Genomic DNA, 27,772 nt, shown 5'->3' with positions numbered 1-27,772 from the left:
ATTTGAGCCCCTCCAGCAGGGGCGTAGCCAGAAATTTCGTACGGGGGGGACCAAAGTGACAGAACAATGGATTTGGCCATCTTTTTCCCTTTTTTCGGTCATTTTCTCACATTTCGGGGGGGGGACCAGACCCCCCCCCCCAAGTCCCCCCCCCCCTGGCTACGCCCTTGCCCTCCAGTAAATTTTGTAGGATGGGGGCTGAGCTTCTTCAATAATTTCTGAAAAAACAATGCAATACATCTTCCTTTTCCTGCGTACGCGCTTTTGTACCGTATATACGAGACGACACAAGCAACTTTCAGTTCCCCTCATGTCGGTGATTCTGCCCACTGGCCACACATTTAGCCCTTGAAGTTTTTTGCCGTGGCCTGCCGATCATTTTCAGAAAATGTTGAAAACGATAAACTCTAGAAAAAAAAATAATTTGGGAATTAATGAAAGAAATAATTTTTCGGAATTAATGAAAGAAATAATTTTTCGGAATTATTGAAAGAAATGATTTTGGAAATAGTAAAAGAAATGATTTTGGAAATAGTAAAAGAAATGATTTTGGAAATAGTAAAAGAAATGATTTTGGAAATAGTAAAAGAAATGATTTTGGAAATAGTAAAAGAAATAATTTCTGAATAATTGAAAGAAATAATTTCTGAATAATTGAAAGAAATAATTTCTGAATAATTGAAAGAAATAATTTCTGAATTAATGAAAGAAATAATTTCGGAATCGGTGAAAGGGATAATTTTGGAATTAATGAAAGAAATGTGCAAGAAATAATTTCGGAGTTGGTGAAAGAATTATTTTGAAATTGATGAAAGAAATAATTTCGGAACTAATGAAGCAAATAATTTAGGAATTAGTGAAAGAAATAATTTCGGAATTAATGAGACTTATTTCCAGAACAAATTGATAAAAATTTAGAATCAATGAAAAAAACAATTTCAGAATTAGTGAAAAAATGACATGATTAAATCATATCAATGAGAGAAATAATTTCGTTATATTTCGGATCGAAATTATTTCACAATTAATAAATGGATAATTGCATAATTAGTACAAGAAATGGTTTCAAAATTTTTCAGAATTACTGAAATAAATAACTACAGAACCATTTCAGATAATTTAGATTAAAATTAATTTCGGAACTAATTAATTTAATCAATAATTGATCAAAAAATTTTCAGAATTAATGAAAAATATTATTTTAGAACTGATCGAAATTGTTAAAAGAAATAACTACAGAATAAATGAAAGTCTTTAATTATTTTTAATAATTAAATTTAAAATTTTATCATTAAATTTTAATTCTGTAAATTTTTTTTATTTTTAATTGTAATTTAGTTTAAATTTTGTCCCTGATTAACTCGGAAGCCCCCATTGGCCACTTCTACTAAGATGTCACTAAATAGAATGCGTTAATGGCCCCTATGGGCACTGTGAGAAGTTTCAATTTTCCCGCCGTGGCCGAAAGGTGGAAGACCCCTGGTTTATGCTAGAGAGTGAGAGAACAGAGGAGTTGTGGGGAAGGATGCATTATTACAGAATATACAAGAATAATTTAAAAATATCCATACAAAAAAATAAAACAACACAATATGTTAAATGTAATTCAATACAAGAATTAAAGAAAATTCTAGAAAGAAATGATTCCGAAAATTTCGAATTGATGAATTGAAATAATAAGAATAACTGAAAGAAATAATTCCGGAACTCATGAATATTCAGAATCGATGAAAGATATAATTACTTTATTAATGGAAGGAATAATTCCAGGTTATGGAAATTCAAGAAATACATAATTCCATAATTGATGTAAGAAATAATTCCAGAATTTGTAAAAAATAAATTCCAGAATTTATATAAAATAATTCCAGAATTTATATAAAATAATTCCAGAATTTATATAAAATAATTCCAGAATTAGTGAAAGAAACAATTCCAGCTTTTTGATGAAAATTCAGAAATAATGCAAGAAATAATTCCAGAATTGATCAAAATTCATAAATAATGGAAAAAATAATTATAGAATTGATGAAAGAAATAATTCCAGAATTGATGAAAGAAATAATTCCAGAATTGATGAAAGAAATAATTCCAGAATTGATGAAAGAAATAATTCCAGAATTGATGAAAGAAATAATTCCAGAATTGATGAAAGAAATAATTCCAGAATTGATGAAAGAAATAATTCCAGAATTGATGAAACAAATAATTCCAGATTTGTTGAAAGAAATATTTCAAGAATTGGTAGAGTAATTCCAGAATTGGTGAAACAAATAATTCCAGAATTGGTAGAGTAATTCCAGAATTGGTAGAGTAATTCCAGAATTGGTAGAGTAATTCCAGAATTGGTAGAGTAATTCCAGAATTGGTGAAACAAATAATTCCAGAATTGATGAAACAAATAATTCCATAATTGATGAAACAAATAATTCCATAATTGATGAAACAAATATTCCATAATTGATGAAACAAATAATTCCATAATTGATGAAACAAATAATTCCATAATTGATGCAAGAACTAATTCCACCATTGATGAAAGAAATTATAGTTATAAGTCCAGGATCGCGGAATCGGAGCACTGTATTGGAGCATTTTCCGTTTTGGAGCACATTAATCCCCTAAACATGGCCTCATGAATGAGCACGTCTGGGAACCCTATTAAATCTATCCCAGAATACCCTTCGTTGAATCCTCAAAAATGATATTGTACAAAAATGGCAGCGATTTGATTTTCGTGGGAAAACAATATTATCTGGCTCTGTTGGTACAGCGGCGGAAAATTTTCTGTTGTAAACATGTGTAAGGGACGTTGCCAAGAGTGCACGCAAGCGTCCTCATTATTTAGTTCTGGAAATCTCGTTCCCAGCAACGCTGTAGCGATAGGGGAGGGACTTGGGGGTCGGGCCCCTCTCTGAAATGACTAAAAAAAACGGGGGGGGGGGAGATGGCCAAATCTATTATGTGACCACTTTGCCACTCCCCCCCCCCCCCGGAATGCAAGTGATCCCCCTCCGAACGAAATTTCTGACTACGGGCCTGTTCCCCAGCATTGGAGTAAGTCAGCATTTGGGTAATCAAAAACGGTGTGCAAGCTCCTAAGTGATCGAAAGAAAAACCCAAATATTGTGTGAGCATGGTCATGACTAAAAAGTGATCTAGGGAGCCATGGACCAGGTGAATGAGTGAACTGTTTTGTTCACTGGAGCATGGGTATACATATGAGAAACCAAAACAGTAAGTCCGTAAGTGATTCAAAGAGTGACCTAAAGAGAGTGTGAGCCCCAGTCACCAAAAGGGTGACTAAGCATGGAAGCAGGGCCGTCTTAAGAGCATCATGGGTCCCCGGGCCAAGTGATTTTTCTGAGGCCCTACCTGACCAATTCTCGAAAAATTCACCTACTTCTCGTATTTCTGAGGCCCCTCTTCTCTTGAGGCCCCCGGGCCGTGCCCGGGTGGGCCCATGCATTAAGACGGCACTGCATGGAAGTGACAGAAAGAGTGACCTAGAGAGCACAAAACCAGATTAACGACTTAGGGCATATGCAAGCATGTGAGGGAGCACAGAAGACCAAAGGGGTGGCCTAGAGCGAGTGTAAGCATTTGAATGATCAAAGGAGTGACTAGGGAGTGAACCAGGGAAGTGCGAAACAAAACAATGACCTGGAGTGTGTGTGAGCATGAGAGTAACCTATAGTGCATGAAACAAGGTTAATTACTTAGGGCGTCTGCAAGCATGAGAGTGACCAAAACAAACACCTTTTAAAGCAGTCTCTGCTCTAGGAAGGTGTTGCCAAAACAGTGTGAAATCATGTGAATGATCAAAAGTGACTTAAAAGATTATGTGAGTATGGGAGGGATCTAGATAATGTGTGAGCTTGGGAGTGATAAAAACAGTGGCCTAGAATGCGTACGTACATGTGAGTGACAAAAATTGTGTGCAAGCATGTGAATGATGAAAGGAGTGACCTAAAGAGTGTGTGAATATAGACGACCAAAGGAGTGAAATAAAGCTTGTGCAAGCATTTGAATGACCAAAATAGCGACCTAAAGAGTGTGTGAGCATGGGAGTGACGAAAGAGTGACCTAGAGGGTAGGGAACCAGATCACTGAACGGCAAAAAGTATATCCAAGAAAGTGTGCAAGCATATGAGTAACTTAAACAGTGACTTGGAGACAGAGAGGCGAATTTACAGGAGTGGAGACTTACGGCCGTATTCACCAACACAGTTTCAACTGCAATCGCAGGTGAAAGGATTGAAGATCGAAACGGATTTTAACTAATCCGTGTCGATCGCTGATCGTTTAACCTGCGATTGCAGTTGAAACTGTGTTGGTGAATACGGCAGTAAGTGCGGCTGTAACACATGGTGGCAAGTTCGCGGGATGGGTGGTCAAGAAAATTAGACTACAATGGAAGAAAGGTGACGAAACTTAGGTCTCAGACGGAAAAACCGTAAATCCGCCTCTTTTCCTTCCTAGGCCCATAGTCTGTAGGGCCTTCTGTATAGAGGTACCACCTCTAACTGTATCACCCACCTTATAAAAAGCCAAAGTGACCTAATTATACATTCACAAAAAACGTCTATATCTCTGAAGTGCCTAATTCCAATAACAACTTCTTTATTGTCACTGTAAAAGTGATTCTTAATTTTGATACTAGACAGCAGCACCAATACTATAGATGAAATGGTAGAAACTCCCTCTTCAACTGTCGTCTGCTTCTTCCAAGGCTTTTTGTTTTAAAATATATCCCGTTTGCCGAAAAAAAAATAACTGAACTTTCTATCTAGTTCGGTTCGAGGGCTTCACTTGTAGGGAACTGAATGAAATATTCTGCTTACTTTTGATGATTTTTTTTCACCACAGAAATCATTTCTATTTTCGTAGCTAGATGACAGCACAAGTTCTATGAATCGAAACATCCTTCTCTCTCAAAAATATACAAAACAATTTGCAGATTTTGCTGCATCTGTAGTTTGAAAATAGTACAAGTTGATAGTTCTTCGTTCGTTTTTTGAATAGTAGATAGCGGTATAATATAAGTCCTATTTTTTTTCTGATTGTGATTCAATAATGAAGTTCTCACGTTCTGGCAGGAAAAAACAATGCAGTATTTCGACATGGAACTTCAACTCGCATTACTACAGAGCTGACCATATCGAGTTTAAATATTTAGGGCTACTTTTTGTCTGGAAATATTTTAAGGATCTGGCAACTCTGGCAGTCTCACATGATTATTGTGTGTTGTTTTGTGTCATTAATCACATGTTTTGAGTCCGGTGTGAGAGGCATTTACATTAGGCGCCTACAGATATACCTGAAACGGCTTGATGCAAAGCTGCATTAAAGATAAGCGTTGTCACTTCAATGGAGAGACATGATGCAAACTTCCGCGCCACAGAAATTGAAGCGGTAAGCGTACAAACTACAATTGTAAACAATTTTTTTTTTTGCGACGTCCGCCATTATTTTTTTTCCCTTTCCTCAGCTACGTTGTCTTTCCCTTTTATCCCTAATTTTATCGATTATTAATCGAATAATCAGAAGTCCTTATTAGGGCTAAATTAATTTTTTAATATATTTATTTATCTTTACAAATTTTTCGAGTTTATTCGTCTTTATTTCACCGTGATTCGAAATGTCGAATTATTGCCGCTTCTTAGGATGCGAGAGGAATTACAAGTCGGAAGGTGCTCATCTATTTCGCTTTCCGAAAGATGAGAGCAGGTTAGTACTGAATTCATTGTATTTTACAGTTAAGATTTAAAATATTTTCAATAATTTTTGTAAAAAGATTTAAATATCGAAAGAAAATTTTATATGCTACAAGCCGAAAATACGTGACGCGGCCCGGGTTTTCTCCATAAACTGGGAGTGACGGAGCAAAGCGTTGTAGAGGCTAAACATTGTAAATATAGAACGCATTGTTTGAAAACAGTGGTAGCTAAAGTAAATATTCTAAAAGTAATTTTTGAGGCCCATAAACCATTGTTATTTGACTGTTTTTCTTCCATGTCGGCCCAGCTCTGACGAACTTTTAAAGCAGCCTATTGTCATTGTTCCAGTCGGGTTCTGGTTTTTATATATGCAAAATTTTGTAGAGATTGGTCCAAAATTGAAGATTTGTATAAAGAACGTAAACATAGACAAAAAATTAATTTTACACGTATAGGATATCTGAATTTGTGTATATTTAAAATGCTTTGGATGGTTTATTAACTCAAAATTTCTCTGAAAGATTCCTTCTAGACCCCCACGCTACCCACAAAAGTTCGAACTTACGTGCGGCTCATTTCAGAAAATAGAATCATCCTAATTCGAATATCCGAAATAGTAAACTTCCTGACGACAGAAATTATTGTACTGTGTAGAGATGTGAGGCAAAAATATTCTGAATACGAAATTTTCAGAATATTCTTTTCTTTTACATAATGAAAAATAATAAATTTGTTTATAATATGAAATATAATTCAGTTTTCATTATTCAATTTTTATGAATACAAATTGTTAATTCATTTATACCGTGAAATTTATAAGTTTGAATAATTCATGTATGAAAAGTCATTTTGCTGGTGAGAGTTGAATTCATTTTTGTGTCCTCTTCAAAACCCCTTATCCATATCTTGTCCATGTTTGATTAAACTCAAGGCTCGTTTACATGTGTCAAGTGATTCTATAGTTAACTAAATTTTAAGTTTTCAAGTACTTTAAAATGTATGCAGATGTTGAGAGCTGTTCATACATCATAAGTTGTCAAGTAATTTAGTCGAGATGTAAATAATATAATTTATTTGTTCCTAGTCAATTATGGTAGAATTATACAGATCAAAATTTGCAATTAAATTACATATTTTACAATGTTTGATAGAAAACACAAAGAGGGAAAGAAAAATTGTATTTGAATGGACACGGTAGAACAGTTAATTCATAATGTGAGGAAAGACGCGGGACAGAGAACAGAACAGTAGCTAAAAACTAGTAAAATGCTCTCGCCTCTGTGACGACATCTAATAACCGGATAGATTTTCTTTTTTCTTGGTTAAGTAGGCCTATGTGCATACACCTCCTTTAAAAGTTCTCACATGAACATTTACTAAATCCATTTACCATGTGGACACTTTTTCGATAACTTGAACAATTGAACTACTAAATCTTTTAACACGTGTAAACAGGTCTTCTTACATGATCATTTTGCAGAACCAATTATTTGCATAAAGTGGGTCACCTATGCATAATTTCTGTCATATTACTATTTGCTGTGCTAGCAAAAATGTTTTTAAAATGCTTTATAGCAGGGTGTGAGTAAATCCCAGGTCATCATGGTGACTAAACATTGGAATTGGCGCCTATTTGTGGTTACTAACTTAGAGTCAGGATTACAATGTACATTTACCAACATGGAAAGGGTGTTGGAAAATATATTTTTTTTCAGCTGTAAAAAATGTTTGGCTCCTAAAATTTTTTTTCTGATGTCTAATTTTTTTGGGATTCGGTGTACCCTGCTTTATAAAGGGGGAATGGGTACTCGTTATCTCACAGATTGTCTCATGTGGAAATTACTGAGGTAAATTTTCACTTTTCTCTTGCATTTTATATTTTCTTTAATTTTTTGTAGATGTCAAGCATGGGTAGATGCATGTAAAAACCCAAAATTAGTTGGAGTTCCTGCAGCGAAGTTGTATGCGAATGCCCGGATTTGCAACCATCATTTTCAGGACTGGTGTTTTATGAACATAAACCAGAAAGATCGTTTGGTGCACAATGCCATTCCAAATTCTCCCAAGCCTTATAACAATGTCCAGCAGCATTTTTCCTCTACTCAGTCATTAACTGGAGATATTGCTGTGGCAACTTCTGCATCCTGCAGTACTCCAGTGTGCTGTAAAAAATATTCTGCAAGAAAGGTAAAGCTTGCCCATAAACTCAAACTACAAAAGCATTCTGCGAGAAGATTGAGAGCTAAATATAAGAAATCTATAGAAATTGCTACACGACGCTCTCTAAAGGAGAATCTTGTTAAGCAAGGTGTGGGCGCAAACCTCTCAACTTTCATCGCACGTCAAGTAAAACTGAGCTTACAAAAAAAGAAAGGACGAAGGTACACGCAATTTGACAAGATTAATGCATACCGAATTTTTTGTAAAAGTAGCTCAGCATATCGTATGCTACGTAATTTTCTACAATTACCGTCACCACAAACACTCCAAAGATTTATTTCCTCACGTTTGTCTGTGCCCGGAATAAACAAAGATGTTTTGAGAGCATTGGAAAATGTTTTACATGGGAAGAGTAAGAAAGAAAGGTTGTTTGCCTTGGTCTTTGACGAAATGTCAATTAAACCATTATTAGTCTATGACAAAGGTGCCGATAAGATTGTTGGATTTGAAGATTATGGTAATGGAGTCAAGTCTGAAAGTGTGGCCAATCAAGCACTTGTTCTAATGTTGCGCAGCCTGACTAGTAAAAGAAAATTACCTTTAGGATTTTTTTTCTCTTGTCATGCCATGCCAGCTGACAAGCTAAAAGAAATTGTTCTGGGAACTTTACAGGCACTACATGAAATAGGTGTTGTCGTGAAAGCTCTTGTATGTGACCAAGGGACAAATAATTCACGTCTCTTTTCAATGTTAAATATACATCCCACTGAGCCTTATTTTATTTTCAATGGGCAAAAAATTTATGGTATTTATGATCCACCACATCTAATGAAAAACCTGCGACGCAATCTTATGCAGTATGACCTAGATACAAATAAAGGATTTATATCTTTCGAACATATCAGAGACTTTTATGAATTAGACAAAAAAATGTATGCTAAAGCTGCCCCAAAACTATCTGATAAGCATATTTATTCCACTGGTCTAAATTCAATGAAGGTAAATCTTGCTGCGCAAGTTTTTAGCAATTCTGTCTCTGCGGGAATGAATTTGTGCCTTTTAGGTGGTTTAATAAGAGCATCTGCTGCACCAACCGTGGAATTTGTCAAAATCATGGATGACATTTTTGACTCGACAAATGGAACACAGAGACAACCTTTTCATGGCAAACAACTGCATTGCGCTGTTTCGCCTGAAAGTCAACATTTGAAGGTGTGGGAAAAGACTTGCAATTTCATTGAATCATGGAAATTTGTCAGCTCAAGTCCTTCCAAAACACCAAAAACCAGACCCCGCAGCAAAGTAGGTTGGACTTTAACATTGAAATCATTAATGATGTTATCCGAAGAACTGTTGTTAGAAATGCCATTTTTCATGCCTGGGAGATGTAATCAAGATTGCATCGAAAACTTCTTCAGCAGAGTCAGAGGCAGTGGTGGCAACCGCACAAATCCAAGTGCTTATGAGTTCTGCAGTGCATATAAACTAGCTTCAGTGAATTCTTTCAGTGGGAGCAGGTTTGCCAACTGTCAGCCAGATGGTGACAAATTTATGTTTTTTTTATTGTCATCTGGTTCGCAGACAGTGATCGAAACAGAGAATGAACAAAGAACACAACTGAACGCAACAAACCCAGATTCAGATGATGAAGTGTTGAATGATTCATGCATGGATGCATTAAACTTTGCCGAGGTGAATACATTTGCTTACCTATCTGGGTATCTCTCGCGAAGAGTTCTTTCAAAAATCAGTTGTGACCTATGTGAAAATATGATTATTGATAAAACCAAACAGCTGTTGAATCATAGTTTCTTTACATATTTCAAAGAACACAACCATGATAACAGTTGCAAATATGGCTTAAGGCATCCAACTGAAGATTTTGCAAAGTATGTTGCTGCTGGCATGTCTATTGCTGAGACAGTTCTTACTACATCTGCTCTGGCAAAGGAATCGGTGTTGGAGAACCTCAAGAAATCTATGTCTCAAACTCGACTTCTGAACTTCGTTGACTGCGTTCAGCACGGCGAGATTGTGAGAGCCAGAATTTTGACCTATACGGCCAAACTGGCCTTAAAGATGCATCTCAGGGAACTGAATAAAATAATTAATTCTGCAACTACGGATCTGAAGAAATTGCGAATGTCAGCAAAGAGAAAATTATGAATGATATTGACAGGGTTTTTATTATTTTTTCCTAGTACAAGAATTTATGGTAAGGTATATGTTATTATTACTTTTTAATTACTGGTTTATTTTATGCAGGGTACATTGCAAACATAGGGTATGGCATTTTACTGACGAACTGTTGATTCCAGATGTATACATCCATTTAGAAAAAGTTTCCAAATAGCGTGTAATACTTAGTTATGTCATTAACTTTTTATATGGTCCTCCGGTGCTCTAACTTCCAATTAAAAAGTTGTTGATCTGTCTCTCCTAATGCTTCCACGAAAAACTCCACGCCTCTAAACGCAGTATTCACAGAGTTATTCGAATTCAAAAACAGGAAATTTGGGAAAGAAAAACATTGAATGCGGATAAAACATTTTCCGCATTTGCAGCTGTTTTTCCCAAATTTCCATCGTTTTCCGAATTCGAATATCTTGATAAATATTGCACTTGAAAACGTGGAATTGCTTTAGTTAGCATTAGGAGAGGCAGGGCAACAACTTTCTTACTGGATTTTTGGGCATACAGGGACTGTATGAAAAGTTACTTTTTTTTATTCTAATAATTTTATGACCTCCTGAAACATGAACAAAATATCTGAGTACATGTTATTTGGAAACTTTATTTCCTAATTGGAAGTATGCTTCTAGGGTCAATGATTTGCCAGTAAAATGCCATACCCCCTGTTTGCCATGTGCTCTGTATATAATTTTTGTTGAGTATAGAATGATATTTGGCAAATATTTAAAATTGAAACGTTAAACATACGAGTATTAGTGGACACATTCAAGACTCAGTTGACTTTGATATGCCTTCTGTTCTGCTATTATAGAGAAGGTATACTCTGCTGGTAGAGAGGTCTACTGCGATTTGGGAAGTCAGGGAATTATGCACAGATAGTAAAAGCTCTTGTGGACATAAGTGGGACAAAAATATTTTTTCATAAAAGAGGGGTGACTGTTGATCAAAGTGAGTTGTTATACCAGGAAAAATGTTATTTAGCTGTAAAAGAGGGTTTTTTTACTGTATTTGGTAAAAGTCGGGGGGGGGGGGGAAGCTGAAAATGAAAAAAATAAATAAAATATTGTTCACTGGAAATGACTACATGTGATGAACAACTAGAGCAACTGAGGTTCTCAAGTCAGAGGTACTCTTACTATGCTACTCAATTTGTGACTGCATTCCATACACACGTTTATGTTCATGACTGAGAGGAATTATTATAATACTGAAATTTTTTTACTTTCTCCACAACATAGCAAAATAGATGCAGAAGGTGAGCAACAGGTAGCAGCATTATATCTAATTACAAAGTCAGAAAACCGTTGTATGCAACACAAGGTGGATTTTTAATGCTGTGCAAAATTAGGAAGATCACTGCTGGCTATGCAGTTAGAAAAAAAATCATGCATATTTTTGTGGCGCTAAACAACAGAACAGGACATTCAAGAAAAATTTAATTAAAATATTCAAAGACAGTGGCAGGTATGTTGCGTCATTTGAATAAATCACTTATTATAACACATCACAATTATGAACCAATTATATAAATATACAGTATAATATGTATCAATTCAATTGTCTCTTACTGTCACAACAAGGGCCCCGATTTCTGCATTCGAAAGTGGGACATTTGACCCCCCACATAGTTCTAAGTTCTAGGGTCCCCAATATTTAAACACTATATAGTCCTACAATCACTTACTAATCAAAGATCTTTGATTACATTGACAGGCAGCCCCAAATTCTTGCTTCGTCCAACACCCGTTAACGTCAAAGTTGGGGCTTTTTTTCGCATCGTCTTTATACATCATATTTATTGGTAGCATCATGTTTATACGTCATACTTATTCGCATCTTGTTTATATATCATATTTATTTGCAGCATCATGTTTATACATCATACTTATTCGCATCCTGTTTATACATCACATTTATTTGCAGCATTGTGTTTATGCATCATTTTCATTCACATCATGTTTATACATCATATTTGTTTGCAGCATTGTATTTATACATCACATTTATTTGCAGCATTGTGTTTATGCATCATTTTTATTCGCATCATGTGTATACATCATATTTATTTGCAACTTGTTTATACATCATATTTATTTGCAACTTGTTTATACATCATATTTATTTGCAACTTGTTTATACATCATATTTATTTGCAACTTGTTTATACATCATATTTATTTGCAACTTGTTTATACATCATATTTATTTGCAACTTGTTTATACATCATATTTATTTGCAACTTGTTTATACATCATATTTATTTGCAACTTGTTTATACATCATATTTATTTGCAACTTGTTTATACATCATATTTATTTGCAACTTGTTTATACATCATATTTATTTGCAACTTGTTTATACATCATATTTATTTGCAGCATTGTGTTTATGCATCATTTTTATTCGCATCGTGTTTATACATCATATACTTATTCGCATCTGTTTATACATCATATACTTATTTGCATCCTGTTTATACATCATATACTTATTCGCATCCTGTTTATACATCACATTTATTTGCAGCATTGTGTTTATACATTATATTTATTTGCAACATGTTTATACATCATATTTGTTTGCAGCATTGTATTTATACATCACATTTATTTGCAGCATTGTGTTTATGCATCATTTTTATTGGCATCATGTGTATACATCATATTTATTTGCAACTTGTTTATACATCATATTTATTTGCAACTTGTTTATACATCATATTTATTTGCAACTTGTTTATACATCATATTTATTTGCAGCATTGTATTTATACATCATATTTATTTGCAGCATTGTGTTTATACATCACATTTATTTGCAGCATTGTGTTTATACATCACATTTATTTGCAGCATTGTGTTTATACATCATATTTTTTGCAACATGTTTATACATCACATTTATTTGCAGCATTGTGTTTATGCATCATTTTTATTCGCATCGTGTTTATACATCATATACTTATTCGCATCTGTTTATACATCATATACTTATTCGCATCCTGTTTATACATCATATACTTATTCGCATCCTGTTTATACATCACATTTATTTGCAGCATTGTGTTTATACATTATATTTATTTGCAACATGTTCATACATCACACTTATTTGCATCCTGTTTATACATCACATTTATTTGCAGCATTGTGTTTATACATCACACTTATTTGCATCCTGTTTATACATCACATTTATTTGCAGCATTGTGTTTATACATCACATTTATTTGCAGCATTGTGTTTATACATCACATTTATTTGCAGCATTGTGTTTATGCATCATTTTTATTCACATCATGTGTATACATCACATTTATTTGCAGCATTGTGTTTATATATCACATTTATTTGCAGCATTGTGTTTATACATTATAATTGTTTGCAACATGTTCATACATCACACTTATTTGCATCCTGTTTATGCATCACATTTATTTGCAGCATTGTGTTTATACATCACATTTATTTCAGCATTGTGTTTATACATCACATTTATTTCAGCATTGTGTTTATACATCATATTTTTTTGCAACATATTTATATATCACATTTATTTGCAGCATTGTGTTTACTTATTATATATATTTGCATTGTGTTTATACACCATATTTATTCGCATCATGTTTGTACATCCTAGCTATTCATGCAAGTGGTTCTTAACCTTTTCCCCATCTCTAACCCCTAGTGCAATATGATTTAGCTCTTTGATAATGCATTTCATATTTGTTGGAAAATTTAGGTTTTTGCAATTGATTACATTAATTACCCATTTGGATTAAAATTTTAAAACGTTAATAGAATTATAAAGAGGTTAATTATTATAAACTTTTTCAATATTATTTAATTTCCCTTCTCTGCTAAGGTTAATAGTTTTGTCCTTTTTTTGAAAATTAATTCCATAACTGAACGAAAAAATATGATTACTTAACAATGTTTGAAATTTGAAAGAAAAAGATTAATTGGCTTTGCATTTATTGATTCCAGCAAGAACAACAATGTATGTATACAGGGGGTCCCAAATGTTTGCACAGCGGATATATCTGTAACCGTTGACTTTTGAAATTTGTTGTTGACAAATTTCAAAAAAAAAAAAGTTGACAATTACAAAAAGCTTTCAAATGATGTGCAATTACTTAAAATCTAAAAATTTATTTTAGGAGTCGTAAAAAAATGAAGTCATTTGCTGGTGAGAGTTGAATTCATTTTCGTCCTCTTCAAAACCCCTTATCCATATCTTGTCTATGTTTGATTAAACTCATGGCTCGTTTACATGTGTCAAGTGATTCTATAGTTAACTAAATTTTAAGTTTTCAAGTACTTTAAAATGTATGCAGATGTTGAGAGCTGTTCATACATCATAAGTTGTCAAGTAATTTAGTCGAGACGTAAATAATATAATTTATTTGTTCGTAGTCAATTATGGTAGAATTATACAGATCAAAATTTGCAATTAAATTACATATTTTACAATGTTTGATAGAAAATACAAAGGTCACAGTCCCTGTGAGCCCAAAAACCCAATAAGAAAGTTTTTGCCCAGTTTTCCTTGATGCTTACAAAAAAAAATTGTGTTTCAAAGTGGGATATTCACTGAGATATTGAAATTCAGAAGGAAATTTGGGTAAGAACAGCGCAAATGCAGGTAAAATGTTTTTTTTTTGCATTGAGCGCTGTTTTTCCCAAGTTTTCTTTGTTTTTGAATTTGAATATCTGAGTGAATATTGCACTTGGAAACGTAGAATTTGTTTTTTAGCCTCAAAAGAGACAGGGCAACACCTTTCTTATTGGGTTTTTCTGCACATGGGACTGTATAAAAAGTTAACTAAATTGATAAAAGTAATTGCACATGATTTGAAAGCTTTTGTAATTGAAAGTATGTTTCGAAAGTCAACGTTACAGAGATATCCGCTGTGCAAACAATTTGGGACAGTCTGTATATATGTGGTTCTTTGGTACTTGATTTAATTTTTTGATGTTTTCCTGAGTCATACTCACGGCATGGCAATAATTGATAGGAATGTAAATAAATCTCAAAATATTCTGGATATTAATGGTATTTTTTCCTCAGTTGAAATGTAAAATTAGTTCTACATTAAGTTAGATTTTTCCCATCAAGTGGCATGGTGTTGTCAGGCTGTACTTAGTTGTATCGTAAGCATGATCTTTTCCCCCCACCATTAGGTCTCTTGGTCATCCAAGCCATCAATTTTTTGTCTTTGGCCATAGATTTTTCTAATACAGTCGAACCTTGCTATAGTGAACCCAGGATGTAGTGAACTTTTTTCACAGTGGTCCTAACTGAACACCTATTTAACTAATGCTATTTAAACATTTGTGAACTGTGCGCTGAGAAAATGAAAGTCTGCTTATAGTGTACTAAAATGTCCCTTCTTCAGATTTTTTCACAGGTAAGCTTATACATATTAGGATCCCAAAAGACAGCATTCTTTGACTACCATGTCAAATCCCACTCTTTCATCTTCCCTGCCATTTCTAAGAATCCACTTGTCCACTACAAGACTCCACTCTTCAAACCACCCCTTGAAAAATTGAAGCAATTATGGAACAAACCTAGAGGTAAGATCTTAAGTGTATCAAGCTTTTTTCTTTCCTATTAGACTTCTGTGCTGCAACTGCTGGATCGAGGCGTTATTCGCAACCTCAAATCTCACTACAAGAAGCAGTTTGTTATGCGTATTTTGGAAAGGTATGTATAATGTAGGTTATGTTATAATAAAGGTATATATGTAAAACAGCGAGTAGAACATCTCTTCTGGAAGCAATCGTTTTGCTGGAGAAGTCTTGGAGACAAGTAAAAGATGCAACAATTTGCAACTGCTTTCGGCACGCGGATAATGTATTAGAGCAAGTGAAAGACAGTTTCGCGGACGACGAAGATTAAAACCTATCTATTGCTATATGTCTGGAAAAGCATTGTGTAAATTTTTTTCCTAGGGATGAAATTGTACACTTTGAATCTTGTGATAATGAGGTGTGTACTTCAGATATTCCTACCGATAATGATATCGTATCCGAAGTAAAGCAAAAGAACGATGCTGATGAAGAAGATTCCATACCCTCAGAAGAAGAAAGTGAAATTCAATTCACCTTCAATTTCTGAAGTGAAAGCAGCTGTAAACATTTTTTCCACAGAAAATGTGGACAAAAAAAACTTTGGCTCTTTCGTAATCGTCGATAAAATTGATAAAATTTACTTTAAATCGAAATGCATTCAATCAAAAATAAAAAAAAATTTCCATTGGATGTAAAAATAAAAGTAAGTAATACTGTAAATTTTTCCTTTCTAATATTTGATTGGTTATTTAAGTGATTAGTAATTTATAAGTAAATTGTGTATTATCGCAGAGAATGTACCAACAAAACCACTATCGAATACTAAGAAATGTCAATGTTTCAACAAATTTGGATATAGTAAACTTTGGGTTATAGGTTAATTTTTTTATTGGGTCTGCAGATACGGTTCACTATAACAGGGTTTGACTGTATTAAATTCATGGTATGTGAATTTTTTTCTTATTACATTTAAGTTGATCCCTGATTCCATGAGTTAGGGTCCTGTCAGTCTACCGTTTTACTAAGGTATGTGTCAGATGATGATGTGTTTTTTAACGTTAAAATTAGGTTCATTAGCACTATTCCCTTTGGAAATCAGATAGGACAGCTCTGCTAGATATGCCATGATAAAATAATCATGTATTATGGGTTTTTTTAATATGATTCTTATTGGTGAACTAGCTATAATACTCTCCGCTTCCCAGGGTTTTCTCCATATGCAATGATACCTCAGCTAACGGCGATGATTCAATCCGGAATCACGTTCGTTAGCCGAAACGTAATTTCCCATACGTTTCTATGGAAAACTATTTAATTCGGTCCAGAAACGACCCAAAATTTGAAGATAAATTTTTTAACCACTTAACAGTTTTGTCCGAACACTCTGAATATAAGAGGCCTTTCTCTCTCACAGCGGACGCGGGTCCGGAAGAAGTTTTAACAATTGGAATATACTGAGCCTTTCAGACGAGCCGAAATATCTCCGCACCTGGGAAATGTTCATGCGGGTCCGGACGTCGTCCGCATGTGTCGTCCCATGTGTTTGACAATAGGTTTATCCGGAGCTATTCACACGATGCGGATGCGGAGCGAATTCGTAGGCATCTTTGGCTACTTTTTAACGGAATTTTTTTAATTATTTTGCCATAAATACCCTTAAAAACACTATATGAGAGTCCCTGATCATCAACTATGTACCCACATACGTCTATCCCTTTTGTTTCCTTCAGAGATTGAGATATAGCAACTTTAACTGCCTTTTGCCCATACTTTACATTTTTATATAATAAAACCCGTCAACAACGGCCACTGACGGGACCAAAATTATAAGCCGTTCTGTAATTCATTACGAATATTAAATTGACTACATACTTTAACTTTTAAATTTAATTTAAAAATTTTAATTTTTTTCTTTTTAAATTTTTAAAATTATTTAAAAAATATAAATATTTGAAAAATTTATTATTTTTTTAATTTTTTTAAACTTAAAAAAAATATTTATTAAACAATGTTATCCACGTACGGTGTTCACTCAGGGCCGTTTGAAGACCCTAGCACTTGAATATTTTTTTGGTGGTTCCCCCAGTACCTACAAATATATTTTACTCGATATTCAGTCTATAAACTTAAAAAAATTAAATTTTACATTTCAGAAGTGAGACTAATCTAAGGATGAGATTTCGCTATAAAAGGTTTATGGAAGTTATTTTTTAAAAGAATTATTATAAAATTTTTATAGTGTAACCCGGACTTGAGGCCGGGATTATACTATAAAGTTTTATAAAAGAACTTTTATGAAAGTTGAAAAATTCAACCAATAGGCGCATCGGTTGCATTCAAGCAAATGCGACCGGTGATCTTATTGGTTGAATTTTTCAGGTTTTATCAAAGAGTTTTTACAAAACTTTTATAGTGTAATACCAGCCTTAGGCCAGGATTACACTATAAAACCTTGATAAAAATTCTTTTATAAAACTTGAAAAATGTAACCAATAAACACATGTTACATTCGAGCGAACTTAACTGATCTGCCTATTGGTTGCATTTATCACGTTTTATAAACGAACTTTTATAAAACTTTTATAGTGTAATCCCGGCCTAAGACAGAATTGTGATGTGAATATTTCTAAGCACAGACATTTTGAAAGTCTCCACCCCTCCCCTTTCTTACTACTTGCAAATTCTTTGATATCTCCTAAATTTTTTTTTTTTTTTTGGAACATCGAATGTTTTGGATTGGATGTTTTTGGAATTTTTCTTTCATATTTTTCCGAAAAGAGAGATTTTTTTTTCAAAATCTTTTGAAAATATTTTAAGACATTTTCTCCCATCGACTACTTGTAAGGATCGGAATGAAGACATCTTTATACCCATATTCTATGGGGCTCTAGATTAAACCACCAAAGAATGCCTTTAAGCTGCCTATGGGCACTGAATCAGGGGTGAAGGAGAAAAATAATTACAAAAATTGCAAAAAAATAGTTTTTATACATGAATTTGAAACTAAAGATGCGGGCGAAACACCCGCATCTTTAGTGCTCGTGTGAAAGGGTATGCGGATCTGCTCCGTGTGAAAGGGGCCTAATGTTTTGTCGGTGGTCCCGAAGAGAACTCCATTACCACGCTTAGAAAGTGCCAGAAAACGGCTATGAAGGATAAGAATTTGAGGATAGAAAAAGTGTGTGTAAAAGAGAAAGTGGGAAAAGAGAAAAAAAGTAGATAACAATCAGTCAGGTTTAAGAGTGCAAGCACCTCAAAGCATACACTTGTCATGGCCACTTTAAAGAGAATTTTTCACCAGTAGTCTTCAATACTATCATATATCAGTCATTCACCAAACCACCAACTCCAATATAATAGCCAAAGGCTTTGATAATAGCAATCTTTTTCATCAGGGGAGGAAAAAGGGAAAATAAAAACCCTCATGATGTTATTCGAGGGAAAACAAACCCTTTCAATTGTGAGTTAGAAACTGAGCTACACTTTTAAATTCTATTGAATCTTATTTTTGGTAATATACCACCCCTTTCTTTTCCTCTATAATTTCTACAAGAACGCAATATTGCAGAATACATGATTTTTACATAACCAGTATTGAAACAAACATTGTAACATGCAATTAGTGTGGAAATTTATCAATGTGAGACTTAATCACCAATAATTATATGTATGAAAGGTACTGTAACGCACAGTGAAACACATACGTGATAGAGAAAATATACAAAAAACTAGTGTAATCCGGTTTCCAGGAAATCGGTCACCATTCTTTTACGCGGGAAAAGGAGCAAATTTTGTTGCACGTGTTTAGTGTATCCTGCGTTGCAATTAAAAAGTGATTTTTCTCCTACCGAAAAAAAAAAAAAACAGACCGACGAGGCAGTGCTTTGTGTGTTGCTCAGAAAGGAACAATAGCGGAAAACAGGTGAGAAAAGAAACCAGATATTTTTGTCCGGATTGTGATATAGAAATTTGCTTAACTCCATGTTTTAAAATTTACCATACAAACGCTGAGTTTTGAAATGAAATAAAAATGTAAGTATGAAAAAAATGCATGCTCTCTTCTGACATTCATTTCTTTAAAGTGTTCTTTCCAGTTCAGCTAGTTCGAAAAAAAGCCACCTTTAAGTAAAAATGGCATTTTTTAGCTGTAATTAAAAATTAACATAAATTAAGAAATACATTTCTTGTAACAGTTTTGACTGTCGATTTGAAAAGGAAATTGTTTATCAAAAACTTGCTTATTTTTGGACACAATATGGCAAAAAAAAAAATTGTTCAGTGGTTAAAACACCATAAAAAAGACCAAAACTGACTAAAGGCGAAAATGCACATCTTCAAAATTTAATAAATGAGAATCAACAGGATGATGAGAAACGCTGAAGATTTGCTCCAGTATGTACACAACTACAACGTTGCTACAACCCCAGTCGAGTCCATAGGTAGTGCCGTAACTAGGCAGGTGTAACATGTGCTCCCGCACAGGGCCCACTAAACGCAAATTCTTGCACAGGAATGGCTAGTTACGGCGTTGTCCGTAGGTGTCCCCATCCATTGGTGATTTGGTTAACCCAATTTCTGTGTCTGATACATGCAGATGGGAAAAGAAAGCTCCTAGAATGTCTAGACTTTTCAGTTTGATGCAAAGCTGTATTAAAGAGCTCAAACTAAAGCTTCTTAATACTGCTTTGGTTTGAGGCTTAGTGTCTTGCTCTAAAAACATAGGCCCCCCTTTTTTTGTTACGCATTTTACATTTGAGCTGAATCTTACATACTTTCACATTTATATATAAGATGAATCTCTGTTCTTTATACAAATCTATAATTTTAGGCCGATCGTCGCCAGATTTTGCATGTATACTAAACAGGACCGGGAATGAACCGTAGGCTACTTTAAAATTTCATCAGAGCAGGGCAAATGCCCCAAATGGGCAAAAAAAACTGTCGAGCAACAATGGTTTTCGGGGCTCAACAATCAGTATCTGAACGTTTACTTTGGTTACCATGGTTCCCTAACAATGCGTTTCAGACGTGTATATGCCTTTACAATTCACTTCTCTAATAGGAATCAGCCCCACAGAAATCAGTGTTAAAATTGCCGATTTTGCTGAAGAAATGCGGAAATTTGGTGTGGTTTTCCACCGCATCAATAATTTTAAAAATTGCATTAAATACTCGATTTTTGAAATATCGAGTTCGCTTAGAGATATACGAAGCCCAGGAGATTAGATGTGAAGTAATTATCCGGACCTACTTTTGAGTTGGATATTCATGCAATAACATTGATTTCAACTTTTTATTTACATCTTCTCAAGCATGAAAATTAATGTATTCGTATTGTCTTTTTATATTCAACTGCATAAATACATATAGTTTAGGTTGTTTTTTTAACATCAATTATGGGCCCATAAAGTAGGCCTACATCGAAGAAATTCCATGACTTTAACCAAGCATTTTTGGAAGCAGAAAGAGGCAGATGGATAACTTGAAGTTCGAGGGGTAGGGGGAGAAATCGAAGTACCTAGCGCCCCCTTAAAAAAGAGAAAAAAAATATTCATTTCTATGTTTCTTTAATCTAGATTTGTTTCTTTCATGAGTCCCGCAGGAAGTCGCCATATTGGTTAACTTGGACACGGTTTGTATGCATAGGCGGAGATAGACTTAGAAGTCTGGGAGGGGGGCACGATGATGATGATGTCAATTCATATATACATTTATGCATTAGATCAGTCGTCTCCGACGTTGACGGTGGACCGATCAGTCTCTGACGCTGGGGGGGGGGGGGCAATGACCCCCACGCCCCCCCCCCCCGTATCTCCGCCCATGTTTGTATGTACCTCAAAGAGAGGGAGATATCACGTGATCCAAAAACCCTCATTGAAGAAAACCCGGGTAGTGCCGGGTATTATAGCTAGTATTACATAAAACGATTCATAAACTCTTACAAAGAGAAGTGAAGATACACCTGGAAAATGATTCCGAAGTAGACGAATTAATCGGGTTCGAGTGACAGTGATTCTGAGGATGATTGGCGTAAAACGTCAGCTTGCGACGCAATTGTTTTGTATATTAGCATGTGCATACGTAACAATGAAAATATTCGAACATTTTCTGATTCGGCTAACGATAGCCGAAAAATTCGTAAGCCGAGATATCCCTGTACTTCGCAGCATTAAGTGGGCAAACTGTTGTAAAGGCATATGCATATCTGAAACGCATTGCTGAGGAACGACGGTAACCAAAGTAAACATTCTGACAGTGATTGCTGAGGCCAGGAACCATTGTTGCCCAACGGTTTTTTTTGCCCATTTCGGGCATTTTCCGAGCTCTGGCGGACTTTTAAAGTAGCCTATAAATCAGGTCGGGCCCCGTTTGGTATATATGCAAAATTTGGCGACGATAGATCTAAAATTGTCGATTTATATAGAACACACAGAAAATCAATTTTATATAATGGATAATGTATGATAGAACTGTTTAATGCTTTTTTCTCATCATTGCTATTTTGTAACTGTCATTATTTGGTGAATATCAAATGGGAATTATGTGATGGACTGCTAAACAGCCCTTCTCATGGTTTGCCGATAATTATAATTTTTTTTGCCTATTAAATTTGTGAGTACTGTTATCAGTCTCAATACAAGTCTTATATCATTGTTTGTGACGCTAGTTGCAGTTGTTACTCATTTTTTTAATACGTAAGTTTTCATGGAATAGAAACTAATAAAATAAATGTTTTATTTTGTTACTTCACAAGTTGGTTTGATTTTTATTTTCACTTTTTTCAATAACAGGGGATGGAAAATTTTTATATGTATTGGGAAAGAGAGGGGGAGGGTTCTGAGTTCAATGAAATTAATTTATATGCTGCATTAAAAATGAAGCATCATTTGATCATTTTATGAAGTTATGCACCGTGACATGGCTTAACAAATCACAGGTTGATGAAAATTGTTAAATTTTGTATGAAATATTTTGATTGGAAAATGGGCTCATAATGTGCTGAATATCCCATTATCAGTATTGTGTAGATATATTTTTGGGGTACGAAATCATTTAGTAAATGTTGCAACCATCAATATCCATTTACTGCACACTCAAAATATTGTTTGAAAATTTTACACATTTCCGCCCGGATAATATGATATACCTTCCTGTTGTGAGAATTTTTTATTCTGCAAATCGTGTCTACATTTTCAGATTGACATTCAAAGAGCCATCCGGGGTGGATTACAAATGAATTATTTCTTTATCGGGGAAAACACGTAATGTAGTTTCTCCAGTCGAACATGCTGAGTTTTAAATAATACACTGCAAAGCCAATATCAAAGTGGTGGGGAAAAGGGAGGGATGGAGAGAGGGAAAAAGAGAAAAGGGAGTGATGGAGAGAGGGAAAAAGAGAAAAAGGAAGAATGGTGAACTGCCAATCAAAATATATTGGGGCGTGGTCAAACCTCTCATCAGTTTCGTACGCTTACCGCCAGATGGCCATCTTTGCATCAAATTTTAACATTAAGTGGGCACGCTTAATCTTGAACCGCTTTGGCTTGATGTAAGAGCTCTATAGGTATTTGCTGGGGCTCCCTACGTGGACTCAATGATTTAGATTTGTCAGAATCTCAAAAAAAAAAAAGAAAGTTCGGAATTGTTTCTTGTAAGTTCTCCTATTTGATGGGTAGGTAGGGCTCCTATTTCAGTTTCCAGAACAACCCCCTCTATAACAATACCTATCTTATTGGCGACGCTCCTTTTTTGGCAAGAATTTTATCGGTGTCAATTCCCCCTCCCCCCCCCCCCCCCGATTTTTTTTTAATAGTTCAAATCTGTTGTTTGTAGAAGTGCATAAATATGTGATTATTGTAGATCTGTAATTTTATCAAATGTTTTTATTTTCTTCTTTATTTTCTCTTAACCCAAAAAGGCTAAAATTCCATAAGCAGGGTTGTGCCAAATTCCAATATTTTGTGTCGCCAACTGATTATCTTGGCACTGTGGCTCTTTCAAAATTTTTCATTGGCGACAGTAATGTTTTTATAGCTAACATGCTACCCTTATCTATTTTTGTGCCATTTTCCATTTCTTGAAAAATTAACCACAATAAGAAATGGAAAATGGTACAAAAATAGATAAGGGTAGCATGTTAGCTAGAAAAACATTACTGTCGCCAGTGAAAAATTTTGAAAGAGCCACAGTGTCAAGATAATCAGTTAGCGACATAAAATAATTGGAATTTGGCGCAACCCCATTTATGGAATCTCAGTATGCCGAATGTGATAAAATAAGAAGATAAAGAATATTTATTCAACATGCCCAGAATTCCTATCCCCCAATCCGTTTATTATTAATTTTAATTAAAAATGGTCGAGGTGTGATTTTTTTAACTGATATTTTTCCTATTTGTATGCTTGGTGGTTTTGCATGCTGATGATTTTTTTTTTTGGCATCCTTAGTGTCTGGCTGCCTTAGCGACTTTTCGTTGGGCCATCATGCATGTAGGGTGTCAAGTAGTGGACCATACGATAGCGGTTCCTTGTGCAAGGGACACTATTAATTCTGTGCTACATTTTTAATATTTTAAAGGGGTTCCTTTGTTCAAGAATTATGAGCACCCTTGGGAACTACTTATTAGCTAACCCTTCACAAAACGGACATTGCGAGGGTTGTTATATCGAAAGAAAAACATATATGATAGTTGTTCTATGAAAACATTTGGGACTTATCCTACCAGTCGTTGTGGCATGATTGCTATAACAGGGGTCATTATACACAGTGTCGATTGTATTCACAAAAACTCACAAATATCCAGGATAAGCCCAAACCCACTGGGTTTTTTTGCCAACCCTGGTCCTTATTTATGTTCCTTGAAGCTTGTCTTTTAAATGCCTTACTTATGTTTGTCGCATATTCTTTTGATTGTATTGATCATGCAAAAGCGAATATTTTCTTGAGCAGTTTGAGTATTTCATTGGGTATGTGATATCCGTAAATAAATGTTTTCTGATGTTTAATCCTATTTTTATTTACAGGTAGACGTGTGTGAGAAAGGAAGCCCCAGCCTCACTTGGAGACATGATCCGTACTTTTATCTTGTTCATCACCTTGTGTGTTATAGCTGTCGTCGTTCTTCAAGTATCGTGTGACCTTGAGCATCAATTATTATCTGAAATTTCCCTAGTGAGTTAAAGCTGATATTATTCTATAGGTCCTTGTTCGTATTTATAGAGACTTCCATCTCATAGTGGCCTTCCTGAGAAACAAAGAATTGGCACATTTAATAATTAAGGTTTGCCTTCTCGCAGAGGCTGATATAAAAAGGCGGTAGGCGCAGGGCCGCAACTAGGGGGGGGGGGAAGAAAGCAGGCTTGTCCGACACTAAAATTGTTTTTTTACTGCTGCTCTTTCATCAAGTAGGGCACCAAAATGTGTGCTTGCCTCGACTGACCAAGTATCTAGTTGCAGCCCTGGGTAGGTCCTCCACACTATTCAAGTTATATGTAAAATTGTTGGTATTTGTGTTGTGAAAGCAGTGGTGACTCACTACAGAAACCTCTGGTGGGGGGGGGGGGGTGTGTCTCCAAAACAATTTTATGATATCATATGGGTAGGGCCTGATTTTCACATGGTGTAAGTGGGGCATTTGCAGCAGACCTCATGATTTTGGGGGGCCCCAAAACTTAAACAGAAATTCACTGACAGACCAAATATCCTCAAGCCTAGTTGCAGGCCGACCCCTCCACCAATTTCTGCTTCACCCAGAGCTCACTGAAGTCTAAATCACTCCATGGATACAGTCAATCTAGTATTTTTGTTTTCTTTAATTATTTTTCACAATATCTGTACATCTTTATGCAGTGCAAAAATAATAATGCTCTATCCATGCAGACAATTAACATAGATAATTTGTGGAGTGAGCTTAACCGATATCTTAACAATGTTGAAAATCTTCATATTTAGGTTCAGCAGTTGCCATTGGAATTGTTATTTGAAAATCGTGTAAATTCATACTCTTCTTTCAATGTATTCCAATTTAAGAGATATATTCTACAGTGACGGATTAAAGTCGGTCGAGGCCCCAGGTGCAAAAGAAAATAATGCCCCATACATTAAAAAAAAATGAAGTTTGGGTTATTCGGGGTCCCGGGCACGTGCCGGCCGTTAAATCTGCCTCTGATATTCTAATATATTTAGATGGGCCTATATGCGATACATAAAAAAATATATACAACATATTTTTTGTAATTTTATCTAATTCAGTTGATTAAAAGTAATTTGGGTGCAGTAGTCCAGCCGATAAGATACTTGTCTAAAGTACCAAAGCATGTTTGGAGATGCCACGAGTTCAATACCCGTCCTTGTCAGATACTTTCCTGATGCAGGAGTGCAGCAATAACATTACCACAGTAAAAAATTGCTATAGTAGAGAGTCCCACACAGAGGGGGTTAATGCACCAATTTCTCAGTGAATATAAAAAGGCAGAAATGTCGAATGCTGCCGTTCAGAATCAGCAATAAATTGTAGGTCCCGGTCTAATTAGCCCTCACGTGCAAAAAATTACCGCGGCACAGCAAAAATTATCAAATTAAAAGTAATTCAATGGTATTAAGTTCACATTAAATTCATTTGGAGAATGAAATTAATGGTAAAATTTACTAGGGTGGCCCGCACCTTCATCAAGAGCTAGCTGTCCTAGCACCTACCAACTAATTTGATAGTAGATATCTCAATGATGACGCTGTTGAATATTTTGTATGCTAATGGGGATTTCATCTCAGAAACTCTTATAATCTACATAATATCTGTGACAGTAAAACCTTGCTGATCCAAAACCAAATTGAGAAACCTGTTAGTATCAGCGAAAAATTCAGACTACCATGATTCATCTTTAAGAGGTTGGTATTTATTCCTTCACTGTAATGAAAGGGGATATTCACACTGCAACTTTCAGATAAGACAGACCAGATGATTCTGTTTAGCAACGACCAATAGTAGTCTTTTGGTGGAATCAGAATTTGCCAGACCTACTACTGTCATGAGGGCGGACTCGTTGGGCCTATGATGTGGCTACCAACTTTCACTCACTCTTTAGGCATGTACTAATGTGTTCGAAATTTCGCAGAGGAGTGTGTACGAGGTGCATGTACGGTTAAGTGATGTTGGTCTTCATCGTCAGATCCTCTCCAAAAAGTTATTAAATGTGTCACCCCTTGGTTACTGACGGCGCACAATAAATAATGGACTGTATTTAAATGGTTTCAGGCTCACTTAGAAATTCAACATTCAGAAATTAATGTGAAACGGTTCCCGGAGGAACGCTACAGACACGTGCACACTGTACTCACACAGAATACACACAAACCATAAAAAAAGGGGAAAACGAACAAACTACATCGATACTAAGGAGATGCTGCCATCTGTGAAACAAAACACAAACAGCAACCTGGGCTCCAACAGTTACGATTGTTTATTTATATGTGGTTTGTTTGATTTGACTGGTTTTTATTGTCTCGTTAGTCTATGAGGGCTCTGAAGCTTCTCAGTGAAAATAATAATAAAGAAAGGAATCAAAAAATAAGTGGAGGGCAATATAAAAATGAAATACATTGCAATTGTGGATTGATTTGAGGGTTCAGTGAGTGGGAAATTCAGTGAAAAATCTGTGGTATACTCTTAATGCTGGTACGTATCCAAGTTTAGGTTCACTTATACTCAGGGCGATGGTTAGTGTCCCGACTCAGACATACATGTTGCGTATTCTGCTTGCAGTCGTGTTTCAGCACTTTTTTTCATCGTGTGAATTGGCTTCTGTTGTACTGATAACGTGCAATGATTCGAAAGCTCCCGGACTTCATTTTCTGTGTTCATGTATTTTGGTGCCAGTATTCTGTTCAATTCGATGAATACCACAAATGAATGGAGTTTTGTGGAAGCCGTAGTTTCGTCATTATTTACTGTGGTTGAGGATAGAGGAAAAATAGGTGAGAGAGCTGCCCTTTGTTTTGTGTCTGGTTGCAGCTATAGCACAACTCAAAGTCTTGGCGCTAATAAAGGGAATCAAAGTCCCTTTTCACCAAAAATCCATTTTGTAGTTGTCCGGGTTGGTTTTTTGAGGAGTTCGATGCTGCA

At 35.1% G+C, this 27,772-nt stretch overlaps 1 protein-coding gene across 21 annotated transcripts in view; it reads left to right on the top strand.

Moving 5' to 3' along the window:
• Positions 1–5,249: 5,249 nt before the first annotated feature.
• LOC149067704 (uncharacterized) overlaps positions 5,250–27,772 on the top strand; it is a 36,212-nt gene continuing 13,689 nt past the window's right edge. For 2 of the 21 annotated variants that reach the window (XM_089252056.1, XM_089252054.1), the window contains exons 1-2: positions 23,174–23,302; positions 24,679–24,822. In XM_089252056.1, the coding sequence (XP_089108182.1) occupies positions 24,718–24,822 (105 nt within the window). In that variant the 5' untranslated portion in view covers positions 23,174–23,302; positions 24,679–24,717. Of the gene's footprint in view, positions 5,416–11,134; positions 11,538–23,173; positions 23,328–24,674; positions 24,823–26,531; positions 27,326–27,772 lie in introns of those variants that run through there. The other 19 variants (XM_089252055.1, XM_089252053.1, XM_089252048.1 and 16 more) reach the window with 12 other exon arrangements.

This window comes from Pholcus phalangioides, unplaced genomic scaffold, assembly GCF_987345545.1.
Source record: "Pholcus phalangioides strain wild (caught in Gottingen) unplaced genomic scaffold, Ppha-v1.0 ptg000028l_1, whole genome shotgun sequence".
Lineage (NCBI taxonomy): Eukaryota > Metazoa > Arthropoda > Arachnida > Araneae > Pholcidae > Pholcus > Pholcus phalangioides.
This window is presented reverse-complemented; position numbering and strand designations above follow the sequence as displayed.